The sequence below is a fragment of the Phoxinus phoxinus genome (genome assembly GCF_949152265.1).
Source record: "Phoxinus phoxinus genome assembly, chromosome: 19".
Classification (NCBI taxonomy): Eukaryota; Metazoa; Chordata; class Actinopteri; order Cypriniformes; family Leuciscidae; genus Phoxinus; species Phoxinus phoxinus.
In genome coordinates this window covers 31412838-31435896 of record NC_136894.1, presented here as the reverse complement: position 1 = coordinate 31435896, position 23059 = coordinate 31412838, and the positions used below count along the sequence as shown (strand labels likewise).

Here is a 23059-nt window from a genome sequence, read left to right as displayed (position 1 = left end):
AGAAGGGCTTTTATTTTAAAAGCCCCAGAGACCTGTGAGAAATTTGAAAGATATTTGTGTATGACCCCCAATAGGGTATATGTCGAACGTCGCATTACGAAACCGGAAAACAGAACGCATCGCTTCCGGTTCAGGTCTTTTGTATGTGCTTCATGCATTTTTTTACTGTTTTACTCAAGATAACTTAAAAGGAGCGAGCAAAGATGATCATAACCAATGTCCCTCGCATGTGAAGATCGATATTTAAAAGTAAAAAAAATAAAAATCTTCACACTAACGTTAAGATATTTAAATAGAATAAAACGCCAATAACAAAGTGAGATAGGTAGGTTAGCTGATTACCTTAAAATTCCATAGATATCGGCGTCAGTTCATACGGCTGTTAACACTTTCTATGACAAGCGGATGCGATGAGACCAGGTTTCCGGTTTCGTCATGCGACGTTCGACATATACCCTATTGCCGCTAGGACTGTTAATCGAAACATTCGTTAAAAATGTAGAAGATTATTTGAAAAACCTTCTTTCACGAATTAGTCTTAGGATTTTTGCTCAACTTTGTTAAAACCAGCTCAATTCTCTGGACTCTCCTGGTCAAAAATTATTAAAAAAGTTATGATGTTCTTCATGATAAGCGAGCTAAAGTCAGTGAATAAAACACTCACACAATGATGAACAAGCCACAATAATTTTCACAATAACATCGTTTTACTGAATAATTAAGTAAACCTATTTTTTTTTTTATCTTTCTAAAGAAACCTCATTGATTAACTGGCTACTCTCTGCTGTCTCAGACGACGACATCACTTCCTGTCGGCCACCGTAACTTTTGTTGGGTGCAATTCACAACCTCACCACTAGATGCCGCCAAAACTTACACACTGCACCTTTAAATGCCTGTATTGGCTGTAAATTATATTTTCCATCTATTATCTAGATGGTTGGCTTGCTAAATAAAACATAATACCGTTTTACACATGTGCTCAAAGGCCTTAAAGTGCTTGAATCCTGATAATTGCTGCTCGCAGCTTTACTCATCCTGTTATGAGTCAGAATGGCCACTAGGGTTCAAATAAAAATCTTACTAGTAAAAAAAAAATCTTACTATTAACATTTGGAGTAGGCTAAGTATACCATCTAATAAATAAGAACAATCCAATGAATAAGTAGCCTATATGGAATAGCTAGTATATAAAAATAGTAATAGCATGAAAACAGATACTAGGTTTTATGATTAAATGTTAAAACGGTTTGCCATAAATGTTGAGAGAGAGAGAGAGAGAGAGAGAGAGAGAGAGAGAGAGAGAGAGAGCGAGAGAGAGAGAGAGAGAGGAGACAGAGAGAGGATAAACTTCAGAAACGCCAACACTGACACCACGAGCTGTGTGATTTCTGAACATAGACCCAACGCAGAACTATTACCATGTAAGTTTTCATATTTTTAAATATAAAGCTTGTGTGTTTTTGTGTTCTTATACGGTTTAGTCTGTTTTTGGGAAACTAAACCTGCTAGTGATGTGAAGGAGAGTCAAATGCTGATTTTTTCAGTGGATATATTAAGACAGTTACTATTATGATTTATGTTTTAATTGTTAAATGTTTTAGCATGATTACTCCGATTGGTTGCTAGCTGGGAAAATAACTTTTAAACCCTGTTGCGTGTGTATTTATTAAACATAAATTTATAAAACTAATGTTTTGTTTCCTACAATGGATAAATATTATTTTTTTAATTTTTCATTCTGTGGCGGAAACAAGCTTCCATATTATGCGCGACATCGCTTCATTCACAAATCGTCCTGTATGTTCTCTCGGACAGACTCGGATTTCCGTTGTGGTTTTCTGCAGTGGAGATACTGCACTTATGAATGAACATGTGTGGGCGCGGAGACACGGATCTGAAGGGAGCATCTGCAAAGTGCCAAACCCGAAAAGCGTTAGGCTGCTACAAAAATATTCAATAACTTCAATGTCACACACTAGCTATAGTGTCACCAAATTCAGTTCACACATCACTGCTGTCCTGATGGTTATATATACAACACTTGTATGTATAGTTGTATACTACAACACTTAGTTTGGAAGTAGTTGGAAATGGCTGAAAAACTGCTAATTTTAAATGAGCAAATCCAGGTGATTGGAACAAATTACTGAGGAGGACTTTTACTTTCTTTACACCTCTGTATAAAGGTATATAACCGTCAGGACAGCAGTGATGATGTGTGAACTGAATTTGGTGTGACACTATAGTGTGTGACATTGAAGTGATTGACTGTTTTTGAAGTACGGTAGCTCTTTTCGGGGTTTGCACTTTGTAGACGCTCCCTTCGGTTCGGATCTTTGGGTAAATGTTTTTTTCTTCATTTCGCTTCCTTCAAAACATTGGATTCATCCGCAGTGCCGCTGTGCAATTTATGTGAAGTTGATCCTTCCGCGATAATGCAATTGCAGATTTCGAACAGAGATGGCGACAAAGAGGAAAAACTAATAATAAACTTTAAATAATATGAAAGTGAGTGTATAATGTATTCTGTATCTGTCACATAACAAACCTGTTTTCTCATCAGGATGAATCTTCTTCTTCTGCTGTGCTTTATCAGTTATAGCGGTCAGTATCATTTATGTTAATAATTATTTATATATATATTTATTTTTTTAGTTCAAGCTAAAGTTATTCTAGTGAGTTGATTGTTCTTCTGTTGTGTCACTCGTGATGTGGTGGGTATTTGTAGAATGATGGTGTAAATTGTCCATCATATTACATCAATAACACACACTGATATTTTATGCAGTTCCTTCTGGTTCATTGATTAATAAAGGAGTTCAGAGTTCACTAAAACTGCACTGACACATCTCTAGGTTTATACTGTCATCAACATTTGAAACGTGTAATGTGCCACTTCTAATATTTTTGGCTACTTCTTGTCTATTAAAAGTTTACTAAAATAGCTCTACTAGAATATTTAAGATCATATTGATTTCAGAAAATAGACAAAACATTTATTTTTCAGTATTGATAGTTTGTATTGAGTGAATATGAGTGTGTGTGTTTGCAGGATCCTCCACTGAACCTGTGTCAGGAATAAAGAGAGGAACCGTCTCTCTATCGTGTGGATCTGAGGACAGAGAGATTGTGGACATCAGTTTAAAGAGGCGGTTAAAACACATCCCTGTGTGTGAGAATAAAAACTGCAGTGGCCGAGTGTTTAAAAAAGGATCATGTGACGTCAACATCACGGATCTGATCTACAGTGACGCTGGAAAATACTTTTTATATGTTTATTACAATAATGATCAGACAGAAGTGAAGCGACAGATCCTGAAATATCATCTTCATATTCACGGTAAAATCAAAACTGATCAAACATCATCATGTGTTTCCTTTAATAGTGTTGGTGTGCAAAACTAGAAACAACCGTCTACTACAGTATCGCATCAGGCAGTTAGTCTCCCTCATGAAACATTCGATTCATTTATTGCTATAGGAGAGGAAGAATTTTCTAAACTCGTTAAATCATCTAAATCGACAACATGTATGTTAGACTCTATACCGACTAAACTTGATTCATTCTGAAGGATCAAGTTGCGTTTTTTTAACAAGCGGTTTAATCATTGCCAGCTTAAAAGTTTTTGGTACGTATCCTAATAACAAAGATGAATGAATGATATTAAGAAGAGGATCTATGACCTCTGGAAGCTTCTCTTTCTAATGAAGGTGAATTGACTTGACAAACACTGAAGGGGACAAACTTAATATTCAGAGTGGATTGGGTTTTTCCAACGGCTGATTTTATCTAAATAATAAATGTTTACTTCTGGTCCCTCAATCCTATATGTGATTATGGTCTTGATTAAATGACACTATTATGATAATGATGAATGTGTCTGTGTGTCCTCAGATGAGATCTCAGTGCAGAAAGGAGAGGATCTGGAGTTGGATGTTCTGTTGATCAACGCTGATAAAGTGGAGAGAAGCTCGAGCTCAGGCTGGACAGAGCTGTGGACGAGAGGTCACGGGGTCAGCGGTGATCGACTGACCGACAGAGACGAGACTCTGATCATTCATGAGTTCACAGTCAACGACACTGGAACATACAGAGTTCTGGACTCAGATAATGAAGTCTGGATCTCAGTCACAGTCACCGGTGAGAGAAGATCAGTGGAGGAGTGGAAATATTATATTTAATCAGTAAATTAACACTAAACTGCATGAATAACCTTTCAATATTCTGCACAGAATCTATTCTAGACTTGAAGGGGAATCTGAGCGACACAGATGAAGACGACACTGACGACACTGAACATCGACGTGAGTAAACATGAGCTTTACAGGAGTTCTTCAACACTGAATTTAAAAGTAAAAAAAAAATTACTTTACCTTCACCTGTAGATCATTGGATGTTGCCGGTTGGACTGACAGTGGTTCTGCTGGTTCTGCTGGCTCCGGCTGCTGTCGTGATACACAGACGTCGGTACAGAGATTACTTGAAGGGGGAAAGCACTGAGTTCAGGGATCCAGAAGTATTCGGGTCAACAGCCGTGTTTCCACTGTCACTTCCGGGTCGTGATCGGGCCTCGTCGGGGCAAACGGACAGAGTTTCTGGCCCGTCGAATACCTTGCTCCAAAGCGGGTCGACTGGGGCTTCAGGAGGTCATGAACAGAGTTTATCTGAGTCTGGACACATCAGCGCTGGATGAGTCCATGTAACATCAGCATTAAACACTTTAACATCATTTACCTGAGAAATCACTTTCAGAGACCGCAGCGAGAGTCTGAAGAACTCCTGTTAGTGATCCGATGTGGATTCTGATCCCCGTATAAGGCAGAAATATGAATACGCGAAGCAAAAGACTGTGTGCTAACCAGTCCCGCTGCTAGCCATTTTGATGCCAAATTATTTGTGGCAGAAAGAAAGGTGCCACACCTGCGCAGGCGCATAACTTAACATTTTTCTTTTGCAGGATGTCAGGATGGATTGCATCAAACAGAACCGATTCTGTTCCAAATGTATGAATATTGTTTTGTTAACATGAGCAAAGTGGGTTGAGTGTTTTTCAGGGGAAAAAGGAGTGAGTGCAAGAAATGCTTCAGAGTGCCTCTGGCTAAAAGTACTTTTAAAAAATCTTTTATTCCAAATGCCATTAGCATCCTTAATCAAATTAAGTGACAACAACAAATGAGCTGTAATCTTAATGTATTTAAGTATATTTATTCTCATTATGATATTTTACATTGTATCTTTTTCTTTTCTATTTATCTAGAAATATTTCCTTAATACTTTTGAGACGTTGTTTGTATGTCTACTTGTATTGTATGTTTGGTGAGCCAAAGAAAAATTTCCACCCAGGTGGACAATAAAGAATTATTCTATTCTATTCTATGATCTGGTGATAATGTTTCAGGATGATGAATCCACAGTGGTTGTTCCACTGATTCCATTGTGATTTATCACTAAACAAGTGTAAAGTTTATAACTTCTACTTTGAAGGTGGTTGTGTTCTAGTGAGTTTAACAGAAAACTCAAAGACCTGTTCTGTTTATTTATTTCCGTTTATTCAATGGAGGGACAGACAGCTCTCAGATTTCATTAAAATATCTTCATTTGTGTTCTGAAGATGAAGGAAAGTCTGACGGGGAACAGCATGAGGATGAGTAATTACTGACAGAGTTTACATTTTTTTGCGTGAACTATCCCTTTAAATGCTGTTTTACGGCAGAATTTTTTTTGTGTATGAAAATATTTTTTTCTGAAATATTTTCATGATTTGTTATCACAACTTTTTATCTTTTGTCAAATCAACTTCAATAACTAATGTGTGAAGATACATACTATTTTGAGTTTCTGTTTATTAAACCATTCTTCTTCATTGTATTAACTCAAATTTGTAATTACAACGAACTCAGTACCAGTGAATGTACTTTTTGCATTCAAATAAATAAAATAATTGTGCTTATAAATGTCTCCTCGTATCCCTTTATTAAGGAAAAACACCTTTTTTTGCCCGTAAAGATCTTACTGCGCTCCTACATTTTTCAACTTATTAGCACATGTATAATAGTTCAGGCCACTGTAAATGAGCAATACTGCCTTAGGCGTGTGGATTGTCATCTGGGGTTGTTATCGTTATCTTACCACACTGCTGGACTAAAGCCACACACACATGAACAATCTTGTCAACTGTTGCCTCTTCTGTGTTTTGCCTTCATCCATCAGGATCTTCACCAAACGCATCGGATCATCAGGATGTGGAACCGTCACTGGACGACCCCAATCACTCTTTCTTAAAAAAGACATATATCTACTCTGTTTTTGTTTTTATTGTTCTTGTAATTCTAATGAATTATTTCACATATAAAATATTGACCATGTGAGTACTACACAATCTGTCCGAAGTTCATTCAATGTGAATTCTGATATTGGATTTCACACGTGACTCCGCAACTTCTTTCCCAATTTCCGGCCGGCATGACCGAGAACAGCAAAATCTTCCACAAGAGTAAACCCCTGTTAGTCCGTATCTGTAATAGAGAATTCAAACATGCAAACAATTAATCGATTAAAAAAGGTCAGGGATATTTTCACAAGTAATGTCCCCACATCTGCACATGGTCTCCTGGCTTGTGGAAGCTGGAAGTTAAAAAGCCAGACTGCCTCACAATACAGACATCAGAAAAAATCCTAAAAAAATGTGCACACAACTGTTTTCAACATTGATAATAATAATGAATGTTTTTTTGAGCATCAAATCCACATTAGAATGATTTCAAAGATCACTGAGTGAAATAACTAGGCTATGTTCCTAAATACGATCCATAACATTAACGTTACTGTCAAAGGCTTAATTTTAGTATATGGCTAATGCACACTTACCCTTTCAAACTATTCATCAGAACACACGGTGTGCGATACTGTATGTGTACATGTATACTGGAATGAATATGAAATGAATTATGAACATGGTTATTCACTCAGTAACCATATCTCCAGTTTAATTTCAACTGACCAAAACAATGCGTATTAATGCTGTGTTTCTGCTACTCCCCAGAAAAAATGCTATTATATGTAAGCAATTTAAATGTACAAATGTACATAATGCGTCAAAATTTACAGACAATTGCTGCAAATACATGGATTTCTCGGCAGCACTGCTTGCGCACGCAACCATGAGGCAGAAAGAAGACGTGTCTCGTGTTGTAGGCTAGCGGTGTCTGTAAGTCTAAATGCCAAGCAGTTGTTGCGTGGTTAATACCTAGTAGAGAACCTTCAGCACAGTATGCCACCCAAGAAGGACCAAAGCAGCAACCAAAGTAATGGAGAGGAGATGGTTTCGCTCTCACAGATGCGGGATCTAATGAGTCAACAAAAGAATCTGTTCATGCAACTTCTACAGCAGCAAGAAAGTAACTTTAAGACTGTTGTGGAATTAATTGTGAACAATGTGAACACTAGGATTGACAAATTGATCAAGGAGACACAGGAGCTGAGAAGCAGCTTGCAATTCTCCCAAAAAGACATTGAAGTTCTATTAAAGAAAAATGAGAAAACTGAGTCAGAAAGAACAATTGCTTGTGCTGAAACCAAAATAATGCAGGGGAGATTGGCAGAGATTACTGAGAAAGCGGATTATTTGGAGGGTCAAACAAGAAGGAATAACCTTGTTATGGATGGCATTCCTGAGGCCCAGAATGAAAGCTGGAAGGAGACTGAGGACAAAGTCAGGTATGTGATAAATGAGAACCTTCACCTGGACAGTACTCAGATGGTGATTGAACGTGCACATAGGACTGGCAATCCATCCGGACATTCTGGAAAAAGACCTAGGCCTATCATGGTCAAATTCCTCAGATACAAAGATAAAATGGCTGTTCTAGGAAAGACCAAGGATCTGAAAGGCACCAACATCTATGTGAATGAGGACTACACTGAAGCCGTCAGGCAAAAGCAAAAGGAACTCATTCCAGCCATGAAAGCTGCCAGAGAACGAGGTGACATAGCCTACATCCGACATGACAAGCTTATTGTCCATCCCCCTGCCCAAAAGCATAAGGATAGGAATGGCACCAGCAGCCAGGAGTTGGAGCCAAGAGCTGGAACGAGAGACTAGTCCTCTGGTTTTTCTTAACTTGAGGTCATATAGACTGAACTGATTTTAAAAATAATAATAATTATGGATAGTAGGCCTTTGGATGATAAGCATCTCCTCTCGGTTTCAAAGGGTCTTGTTTTGGCCCATTTGAATGTCTGCAGCATCAGAAATAAGGTATTTGAACTTAATCATCTAATTAAAGAAAACACCATTCATATATTGGGAGTATCGGAGACTCACCTGGATGCTACTGTTTTTGATACAGAGATTTCCATTGATGGCTATAATATTTTTAGAAGGGACAGGAATAAACATGGGGGTGGCATGGCATTATATATCAGAGATAATTTAACGGCAACACTGTGCTCTGAGTTTATCACAGATGGTTTAGAATCGTTATGGGTTAAAGTACATCTTCCTCACCTAAAGCCGGTATTAATCGGTTGCTGCTATAGACCTCCTGGGACTGATGTGCAATACCTGGATAATTTATGTGATTTAATTGACAGAGTTACAGATGTTAATGGAGATATTTTTTTACTCGGGGATATGAACATTGACTGGTTTGCGAATCAATGTCCAATGAAACAAAAGATAGTTTCATTGATAGCTGCTTGTAATCTGTCTCAGATGATCTCTCAACCAACCAGAGTCTTTACTAATAGTGCTGGACATACTTCTGCCACTTGCATAGACCATATTTATACAAATATTCCTGAATGCTGCACTAAACCAGTTTCTCGATCTGTGGGTTTTAGTGACCATAATATCATAGCAATTACCAGGAAAACTAAAATTCCAAAATGTAAAGTCAATATAGTACATAAAAGGATTTTTAAGAAATTTATTCCGGAGAATTTTTTGGAGGATGTTGGTGGTATTGATTGGACTGATGTGTATGTTGCTGAGGAGCCTGAGGCTGCCTTAAATATTTTTATGGAAAGATTTATGAAGATTGTTGACAGGCATGCCCCTATGAGAAAGTGTATTGTAAAAGCGAGACCAGCCCCATGGCTGAATGAGACTATAAAGAGCCTCATGAAGGATAGAGATAAAGCCAAATCTATATTAGTAAAGACTGGATTGGTGGAGGACAGATTAATGTACTGTAAACTGAGAAATCAGGTTACTAAATTAAATAGATCGATGAAAAGAGAATATTACATGCAGAGAATATATGCTGTAAAGCAAGATGGTAAAGAGCTATGGAAAACCCTTAATGAAATAATGGGGAGGCGGACATCTGGTAGGGCTTCCTTTGTGGAGTCAGAAGGCAAGTTTTTGACCAAACCATCTGATATAGCGAATTATTTTAATGATTTTTATATAAATAAGGTACATGCATTAAGGCAGAATATGGACAATATTGATTCTAATTACCTAAAGTTCATAAATGATGATGTGATGTTAAATAAAAGTTGCACTTTCCAGTTTAATGGTGTAGAGGAGCAGGAAGTAAGAAAGTTGTTGAAGTCCCTGCCCGAACACAGCTCAGTGGGTACTGACATGCTGGACAGTAAAGTACTTGGCTTGGCAGCTGATTATGTTTGCGGTCCGTTATGTCAAATATTAAATGCCTGTTTAATGAAAGGAGTTTTTCCCACTATTTGGAAAGAAGGTAAAATTATTCCCTTACCTAAAGATGGGAGACTAGCACTTACTGGGAAGAACAGTAGACCTATTACTATTTTACCAGTTCTTAGTAAGCTGATGGAGAGAATAGTTCATGCACAAGTACAGGAATACTTTGAATCAAATGGCTTGAACACAGATTTCCAACATGCTTATAGACATAACCATTCAACTTGTTCTGCCCTCACAGTAATGACAGATGACTGGCTAAAGGAAATGGATAATTTAAAGATGACTGGTGCTGTTTTACTTGATTTTAGTGCGGCATTTGATGTCATAGATCACAATTTACTCATTGGTAAACTAGAATGCTATGGATTTAGTCCAACTGCCATTGATTTTATGAAGAGTTATCTTACATGTAGGACGCAACAGGTCTACTATACTGGCAGCTGGTCTCATTCTAAGGTCTTGGACTGTGGGGTCCCGCAGGGGAGCTGCCTGGGACCACTGTTATATTCCATCTTCACAAATGATTTGCCATCAGTTTTGTGTAAAGCAACTGTACAAATGTATGCTGATGATTCCACATTGTATTATGCTGCAAAAACTGTCAGTGAACTGGATTATGTTTTGTCAGCTGAGTTAAATATGGTTTCTGATTGGATAAAACAAAATAAGTTGGTGCTGAATATCTCAAAAACCAAATCAATTATCTTTGGATCGAGTCATAAATTGTCATTAATACCAAAGATGAATTTGAACTTGTCTGGAGAACCTATAGAACAGTTAGATAAAGTAAAATTACTGGGCACAATAGTGGATAGTCACCTATTATGGGTAGAACATATTAATATCATCGTGAAGAAGATGGGTAGTGGTATTGCTATAGTGAGGAAATGTCTTTCTTATGTCCCTACACACTTTGTTGAGCAGGTGGCCAAATCTTTAATTTTATGCCATTTGGATTATTGTGCCCCCGTATGGTCATCTATATCTAAAGGTCAACTAAAGAAATTACAAACAGTCCAAAACAGAGCTGCCAGGTTGGTTTTACATTGTCCCATTAGTACAAATATTATTAGTATGCACTGTCAGCTCTCATGGTTAATGGTGGAGAAAAGGCTGGTTTTTAATACCACTAAGTTTTTTAGAAACATTGTCTTTTCTTCTCAACCATTTATTTTATATAACCAAATTGTTAGGTGTGATCAGGTACATTCACATTTGACTAGGTCTGCAAATGATGGCCTGATGATGTTACCATGCCCAACATCAAATGCTTTAAAGAAAACTGTTATTTATCGCGCCATCACTCATTGGAATAATTGCCCATTGAATATACGAAAAATTAATGGCAAAGACTCTTTTAGGTACCATCTAAGAATGCATTTTTTTAAATTGTAAGGAAAGGACCTATTTACTTTATGAGTGTAATAATGGTTGTATTGAATTGTTTAAATTAATTTATGATGTGGTAATGATGTTTATAATTTTGTGCTGTTTTTGTCTTGACATTGTTGTGATTTTATTTTTATTTTTTTGTGGACCCCAGGAAGACTAGCTTGTTTACTTTGGTGACAGCTAATGGGGATCCTTTTTACAATAAACAATACCAACAGAGCCAGTGCTGGGTGCTTGATAAAATATTTCTCTAGTGTACACACTTGGTGTCTGAATTAGATAGTTGTATATATCAGGCCATTCAATTGCTGGCCATTTTTTGTCATCCACAATCCACAGATCGTCATGTATAGCGTAAGATCTGGCAAGATTCACCATTGCCAAGATTAGCCTACGTTTTTTTAAAATAATCAGCACGGTCGGCGCAACTCTGTTCTCATAGCCCTACATGAGGGACATCAGGGAATGTCTGTGCAGAGAGAGAGAGAGACGGTGTGGTGGCCTGGTCTGAGTGGCCAAATCAACGAGCTTGTAAAAAACTGCACCACATGCATTAAAGGGATAGTTCACTTTGAAATTAATTTTTGATATGTTTTAGCTTACCTCAAGGGCATCCAAGATGTAGGTGTCTTTGTTTCCACAGTATTTTCAATTTTGATATTTTTAGGTCAAACCGTTGTTGTCTGACAGTCATATAATGCAGGTCTATGGGGTCCACCTCAAAGAGCATGCACAGAGTCCAAATTAAACATGACTTAATGACTCGTAAATGTAAGTACACATTGATGCCCTAAGACACGAAACGAGCGGTTTGTGTGAGTAAACGAACAGTATTTATGTCGTTTTTACCTCTTGTAATCACAGTTATGACTGTGATATGACTGTCTGTCAGACAACAACGGTTTGACCTAAAAATATCAAAATTGAAAATACTGTGGAAACAAAGACACCTACATCTTGGATGCCCTTGAGGTAAGATAAAACATATCAAAAATTAATTTCAAAGTGAACTATCCCTTTAAGGAACGTGCCAATTCAGTGGAGCCTTTAATGCCCAGTGTGCTCCTTGAACAGTAACTGTGTTCTGGTGGTGGACTACTATTCCAGATTTGTGCAGTTAGCAAAACTGACGACCACGAGATCAGAAGATGTTATAGTACACCTAAAGTCAATCTTTTCCAGACATGGCATTCCAGAGCTTTTCTACAGTGACAATGGACCTCAGTTTTCAAGCCAGCTGTTCAAAGCCTTAGCAGCAGCATACGGTTTCAGACATGTAACCAGCAGTCCAAAGTTTGCTCAAAGCAATGGTGAGCGTCATGTCCTAAAGAAAGCAAAAGACCCATATCTTGCACTTTTAGCCTATACGGAGCGACCCCATTGGCTAATGGATACAGCCCAGCGCAACTAGTAATGGGACGGAGACTTCGTACGCCAGTTCCTCAGCTTCCCTCCTTGCTCATTCCCAGCCTGCCAGATGAGGCTACAGTGGTGAAGAGAGAGAGAGAGAGAGAGAGAGAGAGGAGATTAAAGGACAGTTCAGTGTTTAACAAAAGACATCGTGTGAGAGATCTTCCTCAGCTCTCACCAGGACAACCGGTGTGGATCACAGACACCAAGAGTGAAGGGACTGTCATCTCACCTCATTCTACACCCCGCTCATACATCGTGGAGAGCCCGTCAGGAGTCATCAGAGGAATAGAGTGCCGAAGTTATGACGTCACTTTGTAGGCCAAAACGCGGAAGTGAGTTAGCATTTTAGCACTTCCGGTTCCCTCGCCCTAAAGTCTATGGGTTTTTTGAATGGGTTTTTGCTAAATCGCCTGAAATAAGGTCTGTGGTTAACAAAGCCTCTAAATATTTTCACGTTTTGATCTATGACATAAAACACACCAGTTATAGCCTGCTTGATATTTTTTAAAACTTTATTGTGACTTAAAAACGGTTGTTGCTAACAAGTTGCTAAAAGGGACTACATCCTTTGGCGGGGACTTTAGACGTCATCAATACTAACCCGCGTTTCAGCCTCACGTTCTTTATTTCTGTGGAGAGACTGTTCGACAATGGTGTTTTGTTTTGTCCCGAGATGCAACCACAAGTAAACCAGCATCTAAGCTGCACTGTACATGTCCAGATTTATAGTGGTTCTCTCCTCGATCTATGGCCTTTCTGTCTAAGAAAAAGGACATACGAATGGAAATTGATACGGCCATAGCTAACGTTAGTGCTTCTGAGATGGTAAAAGCGCGTTTTTTTCTGGCGAATTAGCAAATGGTATGCAAACATACAATCAAACATAATACAGTGAAAGATCATCTTTATTAAAGTTTATTTGGGGCACAATGATCAGGCATAATAATCGTAATCACAAAGAAAATAATATTAAGATTTATATAAACTAACAAAATAATAAACAAATAAATAAAACATTAACAAAAGATAACAAAAATCTCAGAGAGGCACGCATAAACAAAATTAGTTTCTAACATTTTTGGGGAAAAAACGAATGGGTAATATTTCTCATGAAAAGGTGGATAAGTGTTCATACCATAGGGTTCATACACAGCGCAGATCATAATGAGCGAGAGTGTTTTTTAAATAAAGTTTGAGGAAGCTTGATGATGACGTTGATCCGCGACCACCTACAGTGGTGTGCTGTAGTCCGTTTATAGCCTACCGTTAGCATTTTATATCTGACGGCTTTATTTAGGCTTCAAAATGTATACATTTTGGATTAACTTGTAAAGATTATCTTGATAGACAAAACGTGTAAGGGTCACAACTCTTTGTTGAACACAGATCTTATTTTTTGGCAATTTTCCAAAAGTCTATGGGGAAAATGCATAGCTTTTCGATCGAGGGAACCCATGAGCCGCTAACTTCCGGGTTGGCCTACAAAGTGACGTCATAACTTCGGCACTCTATTCCTCTTTGTGTCTGGTGCTGTTGCCATGGTGACTCATAATATCTGGGCTCCATTGATAATGGCTTTCTATAGTTGTGGTGCCCGCGCTCAACTCAGAGTCAACTTAGAGTTGATTGAACTAACTAATTTAAGCTGATCTGAAACCGAAAACTCAAGAGTTTCCCATCAAGTCAACTCAGAGCTCAAGTTTTAACTCAGAGTTGGTTGAACCTCCTCATTGAAACAGACCCCAGCTCAGCAATCTGGCTTTGTGCCTCTAGGCTGCGCACGGCACGCACTCTGTAATGTTTATAAACAGGAGAGTCTGCCCCGCTTCTATGGTTAAAACGATTCGCAAGCCGTTCGTAAACAGGCTTAACGCAGAAGCATAAAAGTGATGTGTCATGCGCAAAAGATGCGGCTCTGAGAGCCGATGCTTTGTAGTGAATCAGAAGAGTTTTTTTTCCCAGTTGGGGGTTGGGGGTGTTAAGTTTAAGACATTTAAAAATGTGTTCATGCACATTATACCTCTGTGCTAAATATTGTTTAAGATTTCACATGACTGTTTACCGAAAGAAAAAGGGGACTTATATTATGAAGTGCCCGGAAGTGCGGTTGTTGTTGTTAGCGCACGAGCGAAGTGATGGTATGTTTTGGTGCAGACGAAGAAAAACGGATGATCGATTCTGAAGTGTATCTTTTTGAGTAACATTGGTAGCAGAGGATGGTTAGCAACTACAGAGTACCGCCAACCTTTGATGAAGGAAAACCATATGAAAGTTGGAAAAATGAAGTCGCAATCTGGACCAGGGTTACTGAACTCGAAAAAAAGAAACAGGCGCTTGCTGTGGCTTTGGCGCTCTCGGGAAGAGCGAGGGAAACGGCGATGGAAATACCGGTGGATGATTTGAATAAAGACACTGGTATGGACACATTACTTGTAAAACTCGATGATTTGTTTCTTAAAGAAGAAAAGGACCAAGTTTATGAGGCGTACTCGAGCTTTGACCGAATTATGAAAGATAGCAGTGTTTCCATGACAGACTATATCATTGATTTTGAACAGCGGTACTCGCGGATGCGTAAATATAAGATGGAGCTTCCCGATGCAGTATTAGCATTCAAACTGCTGGACACTGCGTGCTTAGAAGTGAAAGATCGACAGTTAGCTCTGACAGCATGTACAGATTTGAGTTTTGCGTCAATGAAGTCAGCACTAAAGAGGATTTTCGGAGGAAAGTCTACTTCTACAGTGGGGATTAATCAGGAAACAGCGTATGTAACAGAACAAAGGCGACAAAGGAGCAAGCCATGGTCGCAAAATGTTCAGCAAAAGACAACACTGCCTGGCACTAACCCTCTGGACAGGTATGGACGCAGATCAAAATGTGCTGTTTGTCAAAGCACGTTCCACTGGGCCAAAGACTGTCCACACAGAGGTGAGCAAGTCAAACTGACTGAAGATTGTAAAACAGATGATATAGAGGAGTGCAACATTACTCTGTATACAAAAGAGTCGCCCACTGAAGCAGAAATATTTATGACAGAGTGTTTCGGCTCAGCAATAATAGACACTGCATGCACACGGACTGTGTGTGGACAGGAATGGATAAATAGCTACATCGCTGAACTAAGCCAAAACGAGATAAAAGACCTGAAGAAGACAGAAACACACAGTCACAGACCCTTTAAGTTTGGTGATGGAAAAGTGGTCTATTCCAACAGAAAGTTAAAAATTCCTGCAAAGATTGGACAAACTAAGTGTCATATTGAAACTGAAGTCGTGCCAGCGAAGATTCCACTACTCTTGAGCAAGGCATCCATGAAAAGAGCTGGGACAGTGCTGGATATGGAGAATGACAGTGCAGTGATGTTCAGTCAACCTGTAAAACTTGACTTTACAAGCTCTGGTCATTACTGTGTAAACATTATGGACAATGACAAGAAAAACATTCAAGGTGATGACTGTGTCTTGGTAGCTGTTGAAGATGTCACTCTAACGAAACAAAAGAATGAAGATGTACAAAGTCAGTTTGACGAGGAAATACTGACAATCTCAGAAAAAATTAGCTCAGCAGAAAAACACAAAATCCTGATGAAGCTTCACAGACAATTTGGTCATGCTTCTGCTGACAGACTGCAAAGACTTCTTACTAGCTCAGGCAATAAAGATGCAGAATGTAGTGTCATTCTGGAAAAAATTGTGAGTGAATGTGAAACGTGTCAAAGATACAGCAAGACCAAACCAAAGCCTGTTGTTGGCCTACCGCTGGCATCTCAGTACAATGAAACTGTTGCAGTAGATCTGCATGAACTTCAACCAGGTGTGTGGTATCTCCACATTATTGACCAGTTCACTAGGTTTAGTGCAGGCAGCATACTGACAACGAAGAAGTCTTCTGAAATAGTAAAACACTTTGTCCATGTCTGGATAAGTGTACATGGTCCACCTCAGAAACTGTTTAGTGACAATGGGGGAGAATTTAATAATGATGAGGTTAGAGACATGGCAGAAAACTTCAACATAGAAATAAAGACAAACAGCAGCATACAGCCCGTGGAGCAATGGACTTACAGAGCGACACAACCAAACACTTACAGAGATCATAATGAAAGTGAAGACAAGTAACGGCTGTGACTGGGACACTGCATTGGACTGGGCTCTTATGGCAAAGAACACCATGCAAAACGTTCATGGCTACAGTCCTCATCAGTTGGTATTTGGACAGAATCCCAACCTGCCCTCTATATTAACCGACAAGCCCCCCGCTTTAGAGGGCACCACAAAAAGTGAGTGGGTGGCAAAACACATCTCTGCTTTACATGCATCAAGAAAGGCGTTCACAGAAGCAGAATGCTCTGAAAGAATACGGAGAGCACTGCGTAAACAACTGCGTCACACAGATGAGAAATATAAAATGGGTGACAAAGTGTACTACAAGAGAGTTGATTGTCCAAAGTGGAAAGGACCAGGAGTTGTCATTGGCCAGGATGGTGCAGTGGTGTTTGTCAGACATGGAGGAACCTGTATTAGGGTACACTACCTCAGACTAAGAAAAGTAAACGCAGACAGCAGAGATCAACATGTCAATAAGGATGATGCTGAAATTGACACAAACAATGTGCAAAGACAGGAGATGATGACAGCTGCTGTCAACAACACGGAGGGAACAGAAACTGTAACCGAAAAACAGCAGAGTCCGGTGCAAATTGAGCACACAGGGGCATCCACTATGGGACAGAATGTAGCAGCACAACACACAAGTGACGACATAGGGACACAAAGTGATGCAGAGCAGGGAACTGATGTCCGTCTAAAAACAGGGCAAGTTCTAAAGTACAGAGACAGAGAGAGTGGAGCTTTGCACACAGCAAAAGTACTAGGGCGTGCAGGCAAAGCTACTGGCAAATACAAAAACTGGTACAACCTTCTGCTCATTGAACCCACTAATATTGCAGGCAGTAAAGATTCAGTTGACATATCATGTTTAGAGTGTCTTCAAATAGAACCCGGTGTTACTGATGTTAGTGCCACTAATGTCAGTGAGGATGTATTGGTAACAAAAGATCTATCCTTTGACCTAGCCAAACAAGAAGAGATGAAGAGTTGGAGAGATAACAGTGTGTTTGAGGAAGTTCAGGATGAGGGACAAAAGTGCGTCTCTACCAGATGGGTGTGCACTCTCAAGGAAACACTAACTGGAATAGTACCAAAAGCACGTTTGGTGGCCAGAGGTTTTGAGGAGTTAAATGTGTTAGAGCTACAAAAGGATTCACCCACATGTGCTTCAGAGTCTCTCCGACTGCTGGTGGCAGTTATTTGTCAAAAACAGTGGACACTTCATTCCATGGATATAAAATCTGCATTTCTACAGGGAATAGAACTGTCACGTGACATCTACATCAGGCCTCCCCCTGAGGCTATCTGTGAGGGAACATTATGGAAGCTCAAAAAGTGTGTATATGGTCTGGCAGATGCTTCGTTGTACTGGTACAATAGAGTGAAAGACATAGTTCTGAAAGCAGGAGGAAAAATGTCCAAGGTTGATCCAGCTGTTTTTTATTGGCTAGATCAGGACTGCACTGTAACTGGGGTGCTTGCCTGTCATGTGGATGACTTCATATGGGGGGGCACACAAAGTTTCTCCACAACCGTTATACCACACCTCAGATCTGTTTTCCAAGTTGGACGTGAGGAACATGATCACTTCTGTTATGTGGGAATAGATTTTGTGACTGTGGACAGAAAAGTACAAATACACCAGGAAAACTACATTCAACATATGCAGCCCATACATATGGATCCTTCGCGAGCTGTGGAACAAGATTCATCTCTCTGCGAGGAGGAAAAGGATCAGCTCAGGTCCAAAATAGGCCAAATTCTTTGGGTGGCAAGGCAGAGAGCAGGCCAGATGTTATATTTGATGCTAGCAATTTGACATCTAACATAAAAAATGCAACTGTGCAGACAATCCATGAAGCAAACCGGATAGTGTGCAAACTTAAGTCCAAGAAGGTAATTCTAAACTTCCAACACTTGGGCAGAGACAGTGCTCTTAAGATGATTGTGTTCAGCGATGCTTCGTTTGGAAATCTTTCAGATGGAGGCACCCAAGGAGGGCACCTGATTCTTCTAATGGGAGAAAACGGAAAATTCTCACCACTTTCTTGGCAATCAAAGAGAGTCAAGAGGATTGTGCGGAGCACACTTGCTGGTGAAACATTGGCAATGTCTGATGGAATTGACAATTCAATTTTTCTGTCCACACTGTTCTCAGAACTAACTACTGGTGACGCTGACCATGCTCCACCAATAATCTGTGTCACAGACAATCATTCGCTTGCTGATGCACTTAAGTCTACAAAGTCAGTTTCTGAGAAAAGACTCCGCCTGGAGATAAGTAGTATCAAAGAACTTGTCCAAACACAGAGAGTTGAACGAGTACTGTGGTACAACACAAAAGAACAACTTGCGGACTGCCTTACCAAAAAGGGGGCATCAGCTTGTCAGTTACTCAAGGCACTGAGTGAAGGACACTGGAAACTGAATTAAAACAAAGTCTGTCTTTGAGTTGTACTCAAGAGCCTGTTGAAATATACTAGGTCGTATTTTTGTTTAAGGATGTTGTTGTTCAATATGTCCTGTTAGTTTGTTGAACTAAAAAAAAAAAGAAAAAAAAAAGGAAATATTTATTTTCTTTGAAGAGTGGGAGTTTGTTAAGTTTAAGACATTTAAAAATGTGTTCATGCACATTATACCTCTGTGCTAAATATTGTTTAAGATTTCACATGACTGTTTACCGAAAGAAAAAGGGGACTTATATTATGAAGTGCCCGGAAGTGCGGTTGTTGTTGTTAGCGCACGAGCGAAGTGATGGTATGTTTTGGTGCAGACGAAGAAAAACGGATGATCGATTCTGAAGTGTATCTTTTTGAGTAACAGGGGGGAGCTGTCATATACACACACAAACGCAAAGAAATATGTAATGAATTTTTCATTTATTTTACAAATTAAATAGACCATTTTTTAGTACACTATACACTATAGTACACTATATATAAATATGTATTGTATGTATATATTTTGTATGTATTTGTACGAGAACAACAACACTACTCTACTTATGGTTGTATTTGAAGGTGCAATGCTTCGCAGCCAGTAGCACAGCCCTTGAAGGAGCATAGCTATGAGCAGCACCTGTGAAATTCAATTTGCAGGAAAGGAGTGAGTTAAGGGTTGAATTGTCAATCTTTGTTCTATTCTCTGTCACTATCTTTCTAACCATGCTGAACACCCTCTCTGATGATGCATTGCTGTGTGGCACACACAAAAGTGCCTTCATTAAATGCACCAGATTCTGGAATCTTCCATCTCTCCCTAGCATGGCCCAAAACCTGTCGATTCTTGCTTCCTGAGGAATATCTTCCCTGCCAAGCACCTGGTACTCCACTACTTCTTCCCTAACTCAATAACTGCAAATGAAAATGCGCAAATTAAGCACAAATGAGCTGGGGATATAATTGTTTTCTCTGTTATTATCATCTGTAACGTCTGATTGAATATTAAACAACTACCACGTCATTTAAAAAAGGGGATGCACCTGAATTTGGAGAAAATTGATGTCGTGACTCTGGGTCCAACACGGTCAGGTTTTGGAGGATGATGTTGTCGAGGGGGAATGCAGTCATCATCTTTGTGGTCACAGCTACAAAGAAGTCTCTCACTGCTCTGACACATGATCAGTGATCACATAAAAAAGTACAGGCATTGTATGGGATGTCAGTTTGTTAGCTCTTAGGATGTTAGCTGATTTGGATAACACAATAATCATAATGTTTACTTTATCATCATTGGCACAGAAGAGGAAAGTTCATCCATGTTGTCCTCCAAGAAGGTTTGTGCAGCTGCTCCAAGAAAGAGTTCTTTGTCTGGAAACTGTAGGTTGGCCTCCTTGAACTTGATGTCCTTCAGTGGGACGTCAGCAATAAGGCTGGCAGGGAGAAATCTTCCCATGAATCGTCTCACCAAGCTGGTCATCTCCTGGTGCAGCCTATGAATCATCACTCCTTCAGCCTAGAAACACATGATGGATGATCAGTTATGAAAAATGATGATATCAGCATTATTTATTATAATTATTTAAGTTTATCTTTTGATAGGCTGGCTGACCTGAAACATAACATTGAACTCTGCCAGTGGTTTCAGAACCTGGGAGAGGAAGAGGAAGAAGAACTTTGTCTTCTTGCTGGTTAAATGCTCTGCCAGCATCTTCACTTTGCCAGGCTTCTCCACATCCTCATGACTAGCAAAATATGCCTGCAGTGCATCCCACTGGTTGAGCACCCGTTTTATGCAAGTCAGCAAGCTGAGCCACCTGTTGCACAATATCGGAGTATCTTCAGAGTCTCTGAGTCTGTGAACTCCACAAACTCTTTGAAGATTTCACAACGTTTGGCACTAAAGTTGAGAAAGGTAAAAAAATTAATAAATAAAAACAACAGGAAAGAAATAGTTAAATAATGAAAAGCCAGGGAACCAAAATGACATCCAATAAATATCAAATTGTGGCACAGAGGCTCTCTTTTAACTTATGTGCAAGTGTAACGGCCGGGCGGAATATCAATATGCGTACCTTATGTCAAAGTGAGCATATATGCTGCTGAGGATTTCTTCAATAGGCTGGTGTAGAGCCCTAATGCCACATCCTGTGGCCAGCTGGACCAGATGACAGATGCATCCCATGTCAATTAGGGATGGCTGCATGTCTTTAATTCGGCTGACAACAGAATTGTGCTTCCCCTTCATGACACTGGCATTATCACTATTAAATGCCACAACGTTTTTCCAGTCAATTTTTCTGTCACTAGGAACAAACAAAGTACAACATTACTTATTAGTTTGTCTGTCTCCAAACATATTATGATGTATTCACATGGACTTAGTGACTTTAATTTTACCTTAGCACTGTGTTCAGTGACTGAAAGAGGTTCTCTGCTGTGCCAATGTTGCACACTGGCATGTACAGAAACCTCGTCACCACCTCCTGAGTTTTCGGATCGCAAACCCTGGCCAATATTACAAACTCCTTTAAACAATAATAGGAATATATTTAGAGAGCAATTTTCACTGACAGCAGCCACAAATTACTTACAAGAGTAGTGTAAATACAAAATGCATACTTTATCTGTGTTTCTGCTTGTGCTTTCATCACACATCAGACCAAAGGGTTGGTCTTGGCACAGTTTGATCACTTCCCTGTCCAATTCAGGGGCAATGGCACCTATAAAAGTACACAGTAATGAAAACACACTTTTTCAACTAACTGTGCTGTACTTGCTGCTTACTTCTGAAAGAATTAATAATCTTTAACAATTCAATCTTAAAATACGGGACAAATCTGTATTATGAAGGGACAAGTCTCAACCCTAACTCTTAGAAAACAGTATTATTTTATATACACTCACCTTTCACTATTTGAGTAGCCTTTGTTCTTCCATTTGCGTACTGGTGAGCAATATCTGAATCAGGGAACATATTCTTCACGGATTTGTTGAAAACATCCGCAAATGTGAACGGGATCATGTTGCTTGTAGCTAACAGCATAGCCATCTTTGTCTCGGCATAAATAACACCATCAGGTCTACCTTTAGAAAGGTGGCCCAAAATACTGGGCTGTGACCGGTGCTGCATTGCCGCAGCCTTGTGCTTTTCTGACCCTAACGTTATGTGAGTAATTAAATCCGTTCGGCCACCGTGTTCAATGGAGAAGTCTGATCTACAAAATTTGCAGGCAGCATATCCCTTCCCCTTCGAGCTGTCCTGGATGAACGTGAATTATTTTTTCCATTCAGTTTGGAATTTGCAGGCATATTTTTTCTTTTTATTCGCCATTGTCTCTCTCTTCTTTCTTCATTTCCACCTTCTTCTTCTGCTTCTTTTTCTGTTCTGATTGCCGCGCTTGACTTCAAGGTGTAACTTTTATTATTGTTCGGTCTGAAACGGCGCGCAGTGACGGATGGTGTAGCAATATTGTTGTCCGGGTGGAAATCGGGAGAAAGGCAGAAAGGTCGGTCCGGGAGATTTTCGGGAGGGGCTTTGAAATTCGGGAGTCTCCCGGAAAAATCAAGGGGGTAATCCATCCGCCGGAAACTGAAGCCTCCGCGGGCGCCGCCATTGTAGCAGAACTTCACCTGCTGTTAGCATTCCATTGACTCCCATTCATTTTTGCGTCACTTTGACAGCGAATAACTTTACATCTGAGGCGTCCAAAGACTCCATTTGTCCATTATTTATTTCTAAAGAAACTCGACAATGTATAAAAGGCTCCATTACCTTGTACCTTACGTTATGGCCCCGTAGAAGCTGTTTTTGTAAAAATAGGCTAACGATTGCGTCATAACTCACGCGACTCTCTGTCGCACTGTAGAGAAATTACCGTATAGACCGGCGGAGAAGCTCGCAGGCAATCGGGGGAACGTGGAGGCATTAAGTCCGATAAAGTGAAGGGAGTAGCCCACAGAGAGTGATAAAGTTGATCTTACTGCTAGCTCATGGACAGCTAATGCTCACGCTCTCCGTCTCTGCGAGATT

The 23059-nt window shown here is 39.6% G+C and overlaps 1 protein-coding gene and 1 long non-coding RNA gene across 2 annotated transcripts; one reads left to right on the top strand and one right to left on the bottom strand.

Moving 5' to 3' along the window:
• Positions 1-3252: 3252 nt before the first annotated feature.
• LOC306987360 lies at positions 3253-4323 on the top strand. Its single transcript, XR_013795145.1, has 3 exons — positions 3253-3343; positions 3899-4144; positions 4237-4323. It is a non-coding gene; the product is annotated as an uncharacterized lncRNA (long non-coding RNA).
• Positions 4324-5547: 1224 nt separating this feature from the next.
• LOC306986924 (uncharacterized protein) lies at positions 5548-22469 on the bottom strand. The gene is made up of 8 exons (XM_079590734.1): positions 21934-22469; positions 21649-21749; positions 21427-21554; positions 21102-21332; positions 20639-20926; positions 20310-20542; positions 20070-20197; positions 5548-6519 (listed from the first exon to the last, which is right to left on the bottom strand). Exons 1-5 carry the CDS (start codon positions 22157-22159, stop codon positions 20827-20829), a joined length of 786 nt encoding a protein of 261 aa, XP_079446860.1. The 5' UTR covers positions 22160-22469; the 3' UTR covers positions 5548-6519; positions 20070-20197; positions 20310-20542; positions 20639-20826.
• Between the last annotated feature and the right edge of the window lie 590 nt (positions 22470-23059).